The sequence below is a fragment of the Triticum dicoccoides genome, chromosome 6B (genome assembly GCF_002162155.2).
Source record: "Triticum dicoccoides isolate Atlit2015 ecotype Zavitan chromosome 6B, WEW_v2.0, whole genome shotgun sequence".
Lineage (NCBI taxonomy): Eukaryota > Viridiplantae > Streptophyta > Magnoliopsida > Poales > Poaceae > Triticum > Triticum dicoccoides.
Genome location: NC_041391.1, coordinates 12,401,646 through 12,418,226, shown reverse-complemented (window position 1 = coordinate 12,418,226; position 16,581 = coordinate 12,401,646). Strand labels below are relative to the sequence as shown.

At 46.2% G+C, this 16,581-nt stretch overlaps 3 protein-coding genes across 3 annotated transcripts; all 3 read left to right on the top strand.

Moving 5' to 3' along the window:
• The first annotated feature begins 1,338 nt into the window (after positions 1-1,338).
• LOC119322449 lies at positions 1,339-4,094 on the top strand. Its single transcript, XM_037595934.1, has 2 exons — positions 1,339-1,454; positions 2,687-4,094. Exon 2 carries the CDS (start codon positions 3,094-3,096, stop codon positions 3,766-3,768), a length of 675 nt encoding a protein of 224 aa, XP_037451831.1. The 5' UTR covers positions 1,339-1,454; positions 2,687-3,093; the 3' UTR covers positions 3,769-4,094.
• A 1,133-nt stretch (positions 4,095-5,227) lies between these two features.
• Positions 5,228-6,592, top strand: LOC119322450 (protein MNN4-like). The gene is made up of 2 exons (XM_037595936.1): positions 5,228-5,352; positions 5,842-6,592. The coding sequence occupies exon 2, from the start codon at positions 5,871-5,873 to the stop codon at positions 6,417-6,419; it is 549 nt and encodes a 182-aa protein (XP_037451833.1). The 5' UTR covers positions 5,228-5,352; positions 5,842-5,870; the 3' UTR covers positions 6,420-6,592.
• Positions 6,593-12,820: 6,228 nt separating this feature from the next.
• LOC119324174 (MKI67 FHA domain-interacting nucleolar phosphoprotein-like) lies at positions 12,821-16,254 on the top strand. The gene is made up of 9 exons (XM_037597938.1): positions 12,821-12,964; positions 13,576-13,694; positions 13,793-13,913; positions 14,027-14,082; positions 14,172-14,219; positions 14,311-14,408; positions 15,179-15,248; positions 15,320-15,430; positions 15,940-16,254. The coding sequence occupies exons 2-9, from the start codon at positions 13,605-13,607 to the stop codon at positions 15,988-15,990; spliced, it is 645 nt and encodes a 214-aa protein (XP_037453835.1). The 5' UTR covers positions 12,821-12,964; positions 13,576-13,604; the 3' UTR covers positions 15,991-16,254.
• The last annotated feature ends 327 nt before the right edge of the window (positions 16,255-16,581 follow it).

The window sequence follows — 16,581 nt, the reverse complement described above, 5'->3', positions numbered from 1 at the left end:
CGAATAGGATTGGCCCACCATTCTAGCACCCGTCTCACTGCATTCTGCATGCCCGTTTAGGTCGCCACTTTCTTTGGTTCATGCGCGTTTGTCCTTTGGTTTTTCTGGTGCGCACACTTTTTGTTTTTTGTTGATTTTCTTTCTTTGGTTTTTCTCTGGCCACGAATTCAACGGGGCTCATAAAATTAAAGGATACCTACATGTGTATCCATTGAGCAGTATCTTCACACCGTGGCTTGCTGGTACTCTTTTTATGCCACTAAAAGAGGGGCTCTACTCACTTTTCGCAACCCGAGAGTTTCTCTTTTTTTAGATAATTTTAAAAAATGGTTTATTTGTTTAGTCGTGCATCCAATAACGGACCGTTTTTACCGTTGTATTTCTTGCGTCAGTTTTATCCCTCCAAAACCTAAGGAAATCAGGCAAAAACCTAAAAGCACAAACAAACCAAAAAAATCCTGTAAAACCCAAAAAAAAAAGTGTACAGATGGGATCGTTAACATGCAACATGTGGTCACGTTTTTTTTGAGTAAACACGTGGTGGCGGTTGGGTGCACCGCTTGGCGCAAACTCATGCCAAAAAAGTGACATTTGCGGAAGCCCTTCAAGATGTACCTGTTAATTAGTTGCCCGACTCCTATTTGACGCACCTTGCGCCGATTATAGTGTATTTTACAAACCGGCGCACACCCCCTCGGTCCTGGGCTTAGCCCATTAGATTTTTCTTCTTCTTTATTTTAACCTTAAAAAATAAGCGCGTGAAGTGGGATTCAAACTCTTTACCACTTGATGTACTTACAAAACCGATGTAACCTACTAGGAAGGTAAACTTGATGTGCCCAGTTACTTTTTCTTCTTGTTATTGTTATGTGTCTTCTCTATCTGGTTCTCTTTGGTTTTATTCTTTGTTTTCTTTTTCTATTTGTTTAGACTCACTAATTTTTTAAATTCATGATTTTCTTTTTCTGATTCATGAGCATTTTCTTAAATGCGTGAACTTTTTCTATATTGTAGAACTTTTTAAATTCCATGAATCACTTTCATATTCGTGAACTATTTTTCTCGAATTCATCAACTTTTTTCAGGTTCGTGAACTTTTTTAGAAAATCGATGACTTTTCTTCTTTTTTTTGTTAAATTCGTCAATTTTGGTTTTTCAAATTATTGAACTTGTTTCATTTTCATGATTTTTTAAATTTTGGTGCGCGTACCGATTGCTCCCACCGCGTGCGTGCGTGCCTTCCTTCCCGTGGCCGCCACCCCACGTACCCCTGCCCGCGACGCACGCGCCACCGATCCAGCAGCGCGGCCAGCCATCCCCATCCCCACCCCCACCCCCCGCGACGACTCCGCCAGAGGCAGAGAGAGGACACCTTCTCCCCCCGCCCCGCCCAGCGCCAGATCCCTCTCCCCACACCCAGCGGCACCCCATCACCACCCCCGCCTTCCTGCCAGGTAACCGCCCCTCCATCCTCCCTCCCCCGGATCTGGGTGCACCTCTCCTCCGCGCGGATCAGGCCGCCCCGGCGCCCAATTCGAGCGAATTACGCGTTCGATTAGGGGCCTGTGGGGGGCGATTCGGCGGTTAATTCCCGGAATCGAGCGCAGAGGTGCGCGTAGGTTCCGGCGACTCGGGGTTCGTTCTGGTCTCGCCGTCAAGGAATTCCGCCACTACCTTTTGCTGGCCGAGATCTCGCCTCGCCTCGCCGTGGGCTCTCGCGGCGCAGCGTGCGGTGAATTGGATTCTGTGATGATGCTCCTGCTATCTCCTCCTTCTAGCAGCGAGGTTATTGTTTCGGTGATTTATTGGGTCCATATGTTAGAGATCCTGGGCCATGGTGCAGCCGAGCAGTGCATCGTTAGATCGTCTGTCTGGGCACCCTTTCTAGGGAAATTTCCTTCTGCAGTTTGGATACGCCTTAAATTGGTGGCAAGTTGAGTAGTAGGACCTGCGCAATTTAAAATCCAAGCCTCTGTATTTATCTCTCATCTGCTTCTGCCAAGCATGCGGTGAATTCTGCGGTACTCTTGCTCCCTTCTTCTAGTGAGGTTAACATTTCGCTAATTTATTGGGTGGATAAGTTAGATCCTGGGCCATGATGTACAGTAGTAGGAGTAGTACAACATTTGGTACCTTTTTAGGGAAATTTGCTACTGCCGTTTAGATACACCCGAATTGACGGCAAGATCTCATTTCTTAGGTGGATCGGCCAGTTTACTTGGCATGATCACAAACATCAGATCATTTCTCTTCTTCAAAAAGATACCAAAGCCCCATACCGACACTCTGAGCCTCTGTCATCTGTATTCATCTCTGTTCTGGTTCCGCCAGGCTCCACCTAAGAAATGAGATCTTGTATCTGCCCTTTTGCTTTTGGAGAGCAGCACAAACTTGAGAATTCAAATCCTTAGAATTGGGTGTGCCAATTGGGAATTTGTTCATGGGGATATTTTTTGTCGCCTTGCTCACTGATTGCCATTGTAATTCAAGTACTGAAAATATGTGGCGAGATCATTTTGCGTACACGATGTGTTATTGTTTGGTTTATTCTGTATTGTAACATCATTATTGCATTGCCTGAATCACCAAAGGGTCTATTCTGCTTCTTCGCCATCTATATCTGTTCATTTAACAAAAGTTGACTAGTGTTTCTTACCTGAAGCTTCTTCTTCTTCTGTTGTTGCAGTAGTAGATCCCTTATGAGCTGGTTGGCTGCGGTTTCACTTCAGTTTGGGGGCTACTAAGATGGGTCAGCAGCTGGGCAGAGACAAGATTGGATCAAACCTAACAGCTGATGACATAGCGAGCGCCTTCTACTTCTCGCTCCTGCTCTCCCCCGTTGTCTCCTTCTGGGATTGCATCTTCCGCAAGATAAGATACTCCTTCAGACCTGAGTGGGTGTAGCAGCATTCTGCAGCAACCGCTTCAGCACTAGTTGGTCCGGGAGTAAATCAGCGGGCCCGTAGGAAGAAAGCATCTAGACAGGAGTCCAATAACTATGAACTTTGCAGATTTTGGTTTTCCGTAATTATAACTGGTAGAGGAGTTTAGCTGAGAGATAGTAGTAGTCAATAGCAAGAAGTCACAGTGGTCATGGAGAAGGCTGGGGGCAATCAGGCAGGGAAAGTCTTGAAGAAGGGAAAGAAGAAGCAGGCGGCGAAGGATGAGCTGGACCGCCAGAAGCAGGCTGAGAAGAAGAGGCGCCGGCTGGAGAAAGCGCTCGCAAACTCTGCTGCCATCATCTCAGAGCTGGAGAAGAAGAAGCAGCAGAAGAAAGAGGAGCAGGAAAGGCTGGACGAAGAAGGCGCTTCGATAGCCGAAGCGGTCGCTCTTCATGTCCTCATAGGTGAGGACTCCGATGAATCCCGCCATCTGGCGCTGAACAAGCACAGAAGATGCAACGACTGGGACCCCTCGGCCGGTCTGGATTTCGCTCTGGACACGCAAGGCGCAGCCGATATCTACTCCCCCGGTGGGCTCATGTGCGCCAATCAAGCTTATGCTTCCAGGGGTCATCGGTGGATCGACTGGGGCAACGCGCATCCGCTGCCAACATGGGGGGAAGTGAGGGACCTGAAAGCGTCCTACCACCAAGGAACGTTCCACCAGTCGACAGTCGCCTGCCCGGGCTTCATGGCCGCCCAGGCCGTCTCGTCGCTGCAGATCCGAGAAGACTCGTCCTCTCCGGGCCAGGGAGTCGCCGCCGCGACCGTCGTTAATACGATGCTCGGCGGCGCCAACGGGCTCAACCTTTACAGGGAGATGTGAAAAAGGAAGATGTATATATACAACCGACCTCGTCGTCATAGTGGTGTTGTACATAATAGTCACCCGAAGGTGTGCTGACTATTTTGCCTGCGTGCTGGAAGCTGTTCCGGCCATCAGATTAGAATCTGATGGCGCAACTTGTTTCGCCCTTTTGTTTTCGTCGGTCGGTGTGATAGGATATGTTTTGCGTCTGTTGTTATTGTCGGTATTGTAATGAAACAAATATGATTTTCGTTTCTCTTGCTCCTAGCTGGGTTTTCTCTTGAAAGTCTATATATATAGTTCTTATTTGTGTGTCCTCGCGAAATAAAAATGTGCTTGTGGAATGGGAACTTTTTGTGTTTTTGCCTTCTTCCATTGGTGCATTGTTCCCAAGAGTATTTTTGTTGTGCCAATGAAATCCCAGAATGGAACCTGCATTTATTGATCATTGCACTGGATGGATTTGTCATCTGTGAATTATAAACTGCAGAGTTATGTACAGGTAAGAACTAGAACAGGAACAGATTCTGCCGTGCTGAAGACTTACTGACCAATCTCTGCACAGTACTGCATTGTAGATGGATCGATGGTGACCCAACTGATCAGTAATTTTTTTTGATAAAAGGGTGAACTTTATTGCTTCAACATGAAGCATCAAGAAGATATAAACACTATGAGCATACACCCGGGCCTCCGCATTGATAGGATATGCACAAAATCTAACACCAACAGAGAAACACACCACCACCTAGTAAAGTCATATACCCCTAAAGGAAAACCTAGCAAAGTCATATAAGACCAGCGCTATGTGTCGGCGAGGAAAAAAGAAAAAGAAAAACAAAGCGCGATCGGCCAACTGATCCGTACATGAACAGGGTTAGGCCTTCTTTGATTCACTCATTCACGGGATTCTCAAAATGCAGGAATAAGAAAAAATGCAGGAAAATAGTGTCATGTCCTCTTGCATACTACATGATTATACAAAACAAGATTAACATGGTTGTAAGGGTGTTTGGTATTAGAAGGAAAAAAAGGGCTGCAAAATAGAATGACATGAATTTGACCAAGAGGTTTGCGGGGGTGAAAATGTTTCTCCAGAATATAGTAGAAATGAACCCTATGAAAAAATTACGAAGGATTCCAATCTTGTGAAGGGAACAACCATCATAGAAAAACATCGTAATAACTCAAATCCCCTATAATTCTTATGTAATTCGTTCGAATCAAGGAGCCTTAGCCTTAGCCTTAGCCTGCCAAGCAAGTTTTTGCTTTTCTGAGAACAGGCTGCCAAGCAAGTACAGTCATGTGTATGTTTGGTTTTTAACACAATGTCTATGGCTTTGTTGTACTTTTTTTTTAGGGAAAGGCTTTTTTTTTAGACAAGGGGAAGGCTTTGTTGTACTGGAGAGGTGCGGGTTGAGAGCAAGGAGGAGATGGGCTGGATGGGCCGAGAAGAAGGAAACGGACTCAGCCGTGAGCCCATTAGTCCAAGACCTAAACCGCCGCCTCCTTCTTCCTCTGCCCGTGCAACCCCGCCGTCCCCCGCGCCGCCGCGCCGCCTCGCCGGACCTCCGCCGCCCAGACCTCGCCTCCTCCTCCTCCGTAAGCTCCCTCCGCCCCTCCTTCCCAGCGTCTCCTTCATCGATGCAACCCAGAAAACAGTCGAGTCGACCAGCCCCGCGTCTTCTTCCCGATGCAACCCGCCGGAGATGAGCTGCCCAACTCCTATCTTGGCATTCGAAGGATACATTTCCGAATTGCCAGTGAAGATAGTGTTCCTTTTTCTTGTTCCGGTTGCTCGAAAAGCATGCTCACGTTTCTGTTGACGACACTTGTATCTTGTCCAGATTCATCTTTTGGTTATAAATACCTAATGATATTACTGTAAATTAGTCTGCTATATGCCATAGTTGTCTCTTCTAGAAGGTTTTTTTTTTGTCAGAATAGTGTAGCTGAACAAATCGGTGAAAAATTACCCATATTATTCATCTGGATTGAACACCCAGCTACAAGATTGCAATCTTATGATCCATGCTCACCTACAGTTGCTACATTGTTATTCATTTGATAACCTGCCATCTTCAACGACAGGGAGCTACATTGAGGTTTGATTGAGCGGCATGGGGTTGAGGGACAAGACCAAGACCGGCGAGGGGAAGGATTTCCCGGTGCCTGTTAATCAGGCAGGGAGGAAAGTCTTGAAGAAGGGGAAGAAGAAACAGGAGCCGGACCGCCAGAAGCAGGCCGAGAAGAAGCGGCGTCGGCTGGAGAAAGCGCTCGCAAACTCCGCCACCATCATCTCACAGCTGGGAAAGAGGAAGCAAAATAATAAGAAAGAGGAGCAGGAAAGGCCGGACGAGGAGGAAGCCGCTTCGAAGCAGAAAGATGAACTGGGCCGCCAGAAGCAGTCTGTGAAGAAGCTGCGTCGGCTCGGGAAATTACTCGCGAACTCTGCCGCCATCGTTTCAGAGCTGGAAAAGAAGAAGCAGAAGAAGAGAGAGGAGCAGGAAATGCTGGACGAGGAGGTCGCTTCGATAGCCGAAGCGGTTGCCCTTCATGTTTGCATTGGCGAGGGCTCCGGTGAATCCCGCCGTCTGGTGATGAACGGGTACAGAAGATGCGATGGCTGGGACCCCGATGCTGGTTTCAACCTTTACATGGAGATGTGAAGAAGAAGATATGTACAACGTAGCTCGTCGTCATAGTGTTTTCTGTACATAGTCGCTGAAGGTGTGCCTGCGTGCGGCCTGTTCCTGCTATCAGATGAGAAGAATCCGATCTCATAGTTGTTTCGCCCTTTGCTAGCTTTTCGTCGGTCGGTGTAATATGATTTTGCATCTGTTATCGTCGGCATTGTGATGGAACATATATGGTTTCGGTGGTGACCCAACTGATCCGTACATGAACAAGATTTAGTGCCTTCTTTGATCTGCATGATTCTCAAAATGCACAAATAGAAAGAACAAACGCAAGAATATAATGGCATCTCCTCTTGTATCCTATAGAATTATTACAAAATCACATACATTTAAATGTAAGAGTGCTTTATATTTTAGAAGGAAAACAGAAAAAAATACTCCAAACTAGAGTAACATGAATTCTACCAAGAGGTTTGCGGGGATGATTTTTTCTCTCCAAAAGAGGGTACAGATGAATCCTATGAAAACACAAACACCAAGGATTCCAATCTTGCGAATAGAACAACCGTCATTGAAAAAAATTCGTAAGGATTGAAATCCTCAAAAAAAAAAAATCCTAAATAATTCGTTTGAATCAAAATATCCTTAGCCTGCCAAGCAAGTTTTTTTGCTTTTCCGAGAGCATCCTGGTAAGCAATTAGCTACAGCCATGTATTTTTTTTTCTTTGAGACAAATTACAGCCATGTGTATGGCTTTGTTTTTCTTATTTTGAGAAAATGTGCTTTTTTTTTGAGACAATTCCACGAAGCTTTATTAATTCGTCACAATGTTTACAGGGACGGACGGAAGATTCCCTGGATGCCCCAGCCAAACATGGCGGCCAGCTCCCAGGGTAAGTGCATGCTTCGCTAAATTGTGAGCTTCAAAATTTGAGCTCCTTCGTTCATGAACTATATTACAAAAAGTAAAGGAAAGAGAATGGCTTATAATCTCTTGAACTATAGCCCCATAACTCGACAAGTTTTTCTTCTGAATATCATCAATCACCACCTTGCAGTCCGATGCCACATGAATTCTTTGGGCATAGAGATCATCGGCTAGATCCATAGCTTCTCTAATTGCCAAAGCTTCAAGCGTTGTTGGGTCCGCAATATATCTGAATACAATGGCAGAAGCGCCCATATAGCCACCTTGTTGGTCCCTGCAGATAACTCCAATCGCCCCAAAACCACGGCGTGACACCGCCGCATCAACGTTCAGCTTTGCACATCCGGCCTCTGGTGGAATCCAGCGGGCCATGTGCTGCGATATGGCACTGCTAGTTCGTGCGGCTGGAGCTCTTTCTTTGATCACCTGTAACTCTGATAAATAAGAGTTGATAAAACCTTGTAATGTATGTGGTGACTGAAATATATCTTCATGAATGGCCTTTCTCCTTGCTCCCCAGATCGCCCATAGTGTCACCACCAGCCGAACAAAATCATCATTGGCTAATATTTCATGTAAGGCAAACAACCAATCCTTTGCACTTTCCTCCAAGTGGCCACTCATAGTCTCCACTATATTATCAGGTGCGAGCGCCCACACGCTCCCTGCCATCGGACAAGAGAGTAGAGCATGCCGCCATGTATCGCGGGCCCCACACAGCAAACATGTATCTGTCGTAGCCATATTCCGATGGTTGAGCAGAACCCTGCAAGGTATAGATTGTCTTGCAAGTCGCCAAACAAAAACTCGCAATTTGGAGGGAACTTTAATGTGCCATATTGATGTCCAATGATTGCTCTCTGATTGGGAGGCCGAAGTGCTAGCTTCCTGTTCAATCCAACTCTCTCTACTAAGCTTTGTACGTATGATCATTCGGTATGCCGACCGAACTGTGAAGATGCCACTGCTTTCCTCATGCCAGGCCCAGAAATCTGAAATTATTCTTGTACACAAAGGTATTTTGAGGATCTCCTCCGCATCAAAACGTGTGAAGACTGTTCTGATCAAGTTCTCGTTCCAAGCAGCGGTTGAGTTATCAATGAGCTGACTCACCATAGCCGGTGGGTTAGTCACCAGAGATGTGATAGGCCTTTTGAAATTATCCCGAGGTATCCAATTATGTATCCATATGCCCGTACTTGTCCCATCTCCGATTCTGCGTATGATTCCCTGTGCCAAAATGTCACGCCCATCCAACATCGCCCGCCAAATCTGAGAAGGGTGGGACCCCAACTCGGCGTCTAGAAGATTACTTCCCGGAAAATATATGGCTTTGAGCATTCGGGCACTCAAGGACGTATCATTGGTCATGATGCGCCATGCTTGTCTAGCAAGGAGCGCCAAATTAAAGATCTCTAAGTCCCGGAAACCTAAACCTCCGAGGTGCTTTGGTCTTGTCAACACGTCCCATGCCACCCAACTTGGCTTTCTTCTTCCTTGCTTCGAGCCCCACCAGAACTGGCGTATGATTGAAGTGATGTTCTCACACAGTCCTCGGGGGAGTCTGAAACATGACATAGAGAATACCGGAATAGCTTGTGCCACCGATTTGATTAATACTTCCTTCCCTGCCGCTGATAAAAGCTTCTCCATCCATCCTTTAATTTTCTCCCATACTCGATCTCTTAGATATTTAAAGGTCCCATTCTTGGATTGGCCAACATCAGTAGGCATCCCTAGATAACGTTCACTGAGAGATTCATTATGGACCTGCAAAGAATTCTTCACTGCTTCTCTGACCGGCCCAGGACACCCCTTACTGAAGAAAATAGAGGACTTTTCATGATTAATTCTCTGTCCTGATGCATTGCAATATGTATCCAACAGGTTTGACACTTCAACTGACCCCTCCACATTGGCCTTGAAAAGCAACAGGCTGTCATCTGCAAACAAAAGGTGATTAATGGTGGGCGCCGAGGGAGCCACCTTAATACCTGCTAAATTTGATGACTGAGAACTGGATTTCAGGAGGCACGAAAGGCCCTCTGCTGCAATCAAGAACAAGTAAGGAGAAATTGGGTCTCCCTGTCGGATTCCCCTTGATGGTTTGAAAGCATCAAGCTTCTCACCATTGAACAACACGGAGAAAGAAACTGAGGAGACCATACTCATAACAATATCAATCCATTGCCGTGCAAAACCAAGCTTGGCCATTATCGCTCTTAGGTAGGACCACTCTAATCTGTCATAGGCTTTCATCATATCCAACTTCAGAGCACAATAACTGTTACTTTTTGATTTTGTTTGTTTCATAAAATGCAAACACTCATAAGAAGATATGATGTTATCTGTAATCAGTCTACCCGGGACAAAAGCCGATTGCTCCTCCGAAATAATGTCAGGCAAGATAACTTTCAGTCTATTTGCAACTACTTTTGAAGCAATCTTATAAAGAACATTGCATAAACTGATGGGCCGGAACTGAGCTAAAATTGTGGGGTTCATTACCTTGGGAATAAGAACAAGAATTGTGTCATTGATGCATTCGGGGCTTTCCTGTCCCCTAACAATCCTCAAAACTATCTTGGTGACCTCTTCCCCATAAATATCCCAATGTCTTTGGTAAAAATGAGCCGGAAAGCCGTCCGGTCCGGGTGCCTTGGTGGGAAACATTTGAAACAAGGCAGTTTTAACTTCTTGACTGGTATAGGGCGCACATAATGTCTCATTCATTGCTGTTGTTACCTTTCTGGGAACATGCGCCAAGACTCCGTCCATATTCTGGACTCCTTCTGAAGCATACAAATTCTGGTAAAACGTATTTGCCATTTCCTTCAACTCTGCCGGGTCACTTATTTCCACCCTTAAAGAATTCTGTAGAGCCTTTATCATATTCTTTTTCCTCATGAGACTAGCACGCAGATGGAAAAATTTTGTATTCTTGTCCCCCTCCGTGAGCCATTCCAACCGTGCCCTTTGTCGCCACATAATTTCTTCGCGGTGGTACATCTCAATTAACTTCTCATTGATTTTTAGTTCTACATGAGACGGCGCCATCCTTAGTGGGTCATTACGCAGCTCCTCCAACATCTGCTTCAATTTTTTAATTTCCTTCCGCACACTTCCGAAAGTATCATTGCTCCACTTACCAAGACCTTGAGACAAGTTCTGGAGCTTGGCTCGCATCTCTTCGACCGTAGCACACGGCGCTCCTGGATCCCATCCCCTTAGTATCGTCTCTCTAAGCTGCTCATGAGTCTCCCACATCAGCTCGTACTTGAACGTATGGTTTATCCGAGTCTCCTGGTGGCCTCCAAACTCGAGCAGCAGCGGGGCGTGATCAGAAGAAGCTGCCGTGAGATGTGTCAGAGAAGCCGTTGGGAACCTCGCCAACCACTCCGCGCTCACCAACGCTCTGTCAAGCCTACACCGTGTGAAACTTCCCCCGGCCACCTTTTTCTCAAAGGTCCAAAAACGGCCCTTATAGCCAATATCTAGCAACATGCAAATATCCGTGGCTTCTCGAAACGCTTGAATTTGAGCGTTGCTGCGTTGACCAACTCCCACATGCTCATCTGGACGTAAGACTTCATTGAAATCCCCTATGCATAGCCATGGTAAGCTGCTCAAAGTGCTAATGTTTTTTAAAGTCGTCCAAGTTTGATGCCGCAAATGTGTCTGCGCTTCACCGTACACGCAGGTCAACCTCCACTTTTCTTTTTCCTGCTCCTCAACAGACACGTCAAGATGATACACAGAGTAACCTAATATTTCAACCTTTATTGAATTGTTCCAAAAAAGACCAATACCACCACTTCTACCCTGACTATCTACTGCATAAGAATTATCAAAGCCAATAGAACTCGCTAATGCTTCTACCCTAGCCCCTTCAATTTGAGTTTCAAGAATACATAGGAGGGTAGGGGTAAACTTCCTCGCGAAATCGCGAAGTTCGCGAACTGCCGCGGCTTTACCCGCACCCCGGCAGTTCCAGCAGAAAACACTCATTGGCCCTGGCGGCGCCCCTCTCCGGAGCCCGCCAAACTTGAGTCATTCTTCCCCTGGTTTCCAGTCTTGCTTGAGTTCCTGTCATCCTCGTTCACCACTTTAGCTCTTTTAACTTCTTGTTTTGCACTCGGACTATCAGGAATAGTGGATGGAGGTAACGCCAACATGTTGCTTTTCCCTGTATTGGCTGCTATATATGACGATGGCACACTATTCTGAATTGTAGCTAATTCTGACGACCTCTTTCTGTTGTCCACCTCTTCCATCTCAGCATCCTGATCTGCAGCCGGGTCTTCCACATGCTCAGCGCCAACGTACTGAGCACCCCTACCACGTCCGCCGTTGCTTCCTCCCCTGCGTCCTCCTCTGCGGCCACGTCCACCTCCCGGACCTTGACCCGTACGCATTACCCATGTTGCCCTTAGGTCTTTGAAAATCAAAGCCGATGGAGGATGGATTCCGTTGCCATGCTCCTTGAAAAGATGTCCCAACATACCACAGACGGCGCACCAATCGGGGAGTTTTTCATATCTAACTCTGTAAATTTAGCGCTTTCCCTCTCGGATCATAGATACTGCACTCTTCAGCGGCTTCGTCACATTGATCCTGACCCAGACACGATGAAAGTTACCCGCGAAGTCTTGGGATATCGGTTCAGTGAAAATTACTTCGCCCACCTTAGCCGCAAGAGATGGCACTAGATGAGCATACAGGGGTGGCACATCATGAATCTGCGCCCAGATCTCAATGGTGTCAAGCTGAACAGTGGTGGGTTTTGTTATACCGTCATATGGCTTGAGGATAACGGCGTCTCCCCTAAAGTGCCATGGACCCTCCTGAGTAACTCTCTCCCAATCCCCCAAGCAGGAGAACTGAACTGTATAGAGATTTTCCTCCAGTGGCTTGAATTTCACCTCCTGAGCAAGGTCCCAGGCTGCTCTCATGTTCCGGAAGAACCAGTACTGCGAGTAGGTTTTGGTAGAGTGCACCTTCGCAAGCGCGATCCACCTAGCCGCTTCCGCCGGTGCTTCCTTTGCATCAAAAACCACATCATCTAGGTCTTCCTCTCGCAGCCCCAACTCCTTCATCAGCCGATCTACGTCGTCGATCTCCGCTGGACCAGCCGCCGCCGATCCCGAAGGCTTGGTTGATGACATCTCAAAACCCTAACCCGAGTCAAACTAGATCGGGCCGTTCAGATGGATCCCTAACCCCCCGCCTGCCCCGCCTGCCAGGGAAGGGCGTAACAGAGAACCCCCCGATCGGGAGAGCCAGGGGAGAAGCGAAGGTAGGGGACGAGACTCTCGACGGCGGCGACAAGATCGCCCCGGGAGGAACAGAACCCTAGCGAGAGGGAAAATTGTTACTTTTGAGAAAATGTGTATGGCTGTGTTAGGAGGAGACGGGCTGGATGGGCCGAGAAGAACGAAACGGACCCTTGGTAGCCGTCAGCCCATTCGTTCAAGACCTAAGTCGAGCCGCACGCCCCCTTGCCCCGGACCCTCTAGGTTTCCACCGCCGCCGCTTCCCCTCTACTATCGGCACGCTCCGCCTCCTTTCCTCTCCCCCGCAACTCCGCCGTCCTCCGCGCCGCCGCCTCGCCGGACCTCCGCCGCCCGACCTCGCCTCCTCCTCATCCGTAAGCTCCCTCTGCCCCTCCTTCCCCGCGTCTTCTTCATCGACGCAACCCAGGGCATAGTCGACCAGCCCCGAGTCTTCTTCTCGATGCAAATGTTTACTTGAGAAAGTGTTCTTTTTTCTTGTCCCCGTTGCTCGATAAGCCTGCTGATTGATTGCTTGATTGATTCTATGTCCGGCCTTTCTTTTGATTGTGCGCGGTGCTTCTGTGTTGTGCCCGATTCGCCATTTACTTAAATACTGATGATACGGTTGTAAATTTGTCTGCTTGGTATGTGCCATGGTCGTCTGCTCCGGAAGAATTTTGTGGCAGAATAGTGCGGCTAAACGTTCGAGTTGGAAATCAAATTAATGGTTGCTCGTTTAGATTGAACACCCAGCTATATGTTGTCCAGATTCATCGTCATTTACTTTTATACCGATGATACTGTTGTAAATTAATCTGGTTGGTATGTGCCATAGTTGTCTCCAAGAGGAATTTTTGTCAGAATAGTAGTGTGGCCTAACGACCGTGTGAAAAACGGACCATGGTAATGGTCACTCTGTGTTCATCTAGATTGAACACCCTGCTCTATGAATGTAATCTTATATATAATTCATACTCGCCTACAGCTGCATAGAGGTTTGATTGAGCGAGCAAGATGGGGTTGAGGGACAAGAAGAGGAACCAGAGGCGGGTGCTCTCGCGCCGCTCGGCCGGCCCCAAGACCGGCGAGGGCAAGGATTTCCTGGTGCGTGCGTGCGCGCTTTCCTGCCTTTGAACCGAATCGAACCCCACACATCCATGTTGTTCTTGCCCCTGATGTTGTGCTGTGATTGGTTGGCGCAGCCGCTGGAGGGGAAGGAGCAGAGGGTCCGGGAGAAGAAGCAGCCCGAGGAGCCGGAGAGCACGGCCACCGTCCTCTACATCGGCCACATCCCCCACGGTTTCTACGAGGACCAGATGCAAGGTCTGTCTGTCTGTCTGTCTCCCTCGGCAGAGCCTAGAGAAAGCGCGGCGGCTGCGACGAGGTGTCTGGTCCTAATATCCGTCTCTGTTGGTTTGGTTTGGTTGTTTTTGCAGGTTTCTTTCAGCAGTTTGGGGCTGTCAAGAGGGTCAGGGTTGCCCGGAACCGCAAGGTATTCCATACTGCGTTACAAGGTGTTTGATATTTGTGTTGTGTATGTTTTCTGCAACCATCTGACTTGCCGTTTGGTGATGTGTTCAGACAGGGAAGTCTAAGCATTATGGATTCATTGAGTTTGAGAACCCTGAGGTAGGCACATGCATTTTTGGGTATATATATCAGGGCACACTGTATGTTTGTTGTCTGCTTACAAATTCCTGGCATGTTGTTGGTATATCAGGTGGCGAAGATTGTGGCTGATGAGATGAATAACTACCTGTTGTTTGAGCACACTCTGCAGATTGCGCCTGTCCCGCCGGAGAAAGTTCATGCCAAATTGTAATCACTGCAACTATGCTGGTTATTCTGTTTATTTTCGCTTTTTGATATTGAAAGCATAGCCTTCATCTTCTGTTTAGGACTACACATCAACTACCAGTAAATGAAGTATATATTATATATTCCTGGGAAAATGCTGTGTACTCTTTGTTTCTGTCATAGTATACTGTTTACAGTGATATGCTTTCCTTATAGGCTACAGACACTCAGTTAATATTACCAGGATATTTGTTTCCACTGCATTGCACAGCTGGTTTATGCCTGTTCATAGAAAGAAAATATTGATGCAAGCTCTGGTTATTAGGGTAATTCAGAGTGGTGTTAATATTTGCTGACTGCGTTACGCAAACTGTGTAAGCCATGTTGGAAATATATATATGAATAGCTATAATGAGTGATATGGGAATGTCAAAAACAAAATTATAAACCAAGAATTCACTATGATGATAAAAACATGCAATAATGGAAGATTTGTGAGTCAAGGGTTTGTGAGAGTAATATGAATCGGTATATATGCCACTGCATCAGTAAGTGCACCACTGAAGCTTGGTGGTAATCTCTTGTAAGAACTTGCAAGGTTATTGTCTTAGATCTCCTTCGCGTGCCTTTATTTATTCTTGAATCCTTGTTTTTTTGTGTGTACTTTATGAACACGGAGGTTGTAGTAATTCTTGCATCACTACAGTTTTGTTTTCCTGTAATTTGTAACATATAGCTGTGCATAGTCACTGTTTCTTGCGTTTTGATTCCACATCTTGTATCGCTTCTAGATGGAAAGGTGTGCGTAAGGGATTTATACCAGTTGACCGAGTAGCAATTGAACGGAGGCGGCTTAGTAAGGTAATCTGTTGCTAACTACAACCGGTACGTGAAATTTTGCACTGTAGATTAATAAGCTGTTGTTTTACCAGGATAAAACAGTGGAAGAGCACAAGAAGATGCTCGAAGGAATTGTAAAGCGGGATGAGAAGCGCCGCAAAAGAATCAAGGCTGCTGGTATCGATTACGAGTGTCCAGCCCTTGTAAGTAACACTTGATGCTGTTCATTGATTTAATAAATTGGTTTTACTTAACCAGATATGAATTAGTTCAGCAATTTGCCTGCACATTTCAACCTTTTTATTTACCTGGAGCAAAAGGCACACAATTGTGGTGTTCTAGAGCCAATTTTGCCATGTGTTACTTTGTAGGTTGTTGATAATCATAGTAGTGCTTATTTATTCTTATCTACATTCGCCTACTGGATTCAGATAATTTATGCAATACAACCAATGTTCATCCCAGGCTTTGCTTAATCATATTTTGTTGTGATTCAATTGTTTTTCTTTTGTTTCATGCCATATGCGGCCGGTACTCTGTGGAGATAGGTTGTAAAGGATAAACAGTTCATGATTGATCAGTATATTAGCTTTTGCTTTCTGCCTGTCTCATTTTTGCTAAATGACGACGTTTCTTTTTTTCTGGTTGTATTCTGTGTGTGAGGTTGTGACAAGATATTTGCCGGTTGCTAATGTTTTTCTTGGTTATTCAGATTGGAAGCGTTCAGCCTTCAGCTAAGAAGATCAAGTTTGATGAGGATTAGCTATAGAGAAGGCAGATGGATCTTTATCCGGTGGGAGCGACGGGACTGTGCTGAGGTCTATTTTAGTCGGGGATGAGATGGCGGTTTCGTACTCTGGTTTTGTATCTGTGTTTGGTCGATGTTATGTAAGTTAAATGATGACTGGTTTATGTTGGTGAAGAAGCATAAAGCTGTGGTGGAAAATTAATGAACTTGCTTTCTTTCCTGCTCCCTGATTTACATTCTTCAGCTGTCACTGCAGATCCACCATATAATTAGTGTTAATTGGTCTCCAAGGTTTAATGATATACTGCACATCTTAAGAACCTTGAATGCCATCTCAAGGAAAAGATATGCTTTTCTAGATTCTGGATTTGTTGCTACTTCAACAATTAGCTACTTCAGTGGTCATTTCTTAGATTAATTTATGTTTACAAGTTTACAAGTCCTACGCGTAGGACTTTTCCGTGAACCGCGCAGAGCCCATAGGACCGTTATAGTTATGGACGCCGTTCACGCTACTATATGCCAAACGAAAGAAGTCAACAAGGTTCATCAACCGATGCAAGTTGCATGTATTGACATGGTTGCGGTTAGCATGCAGGGCCATCG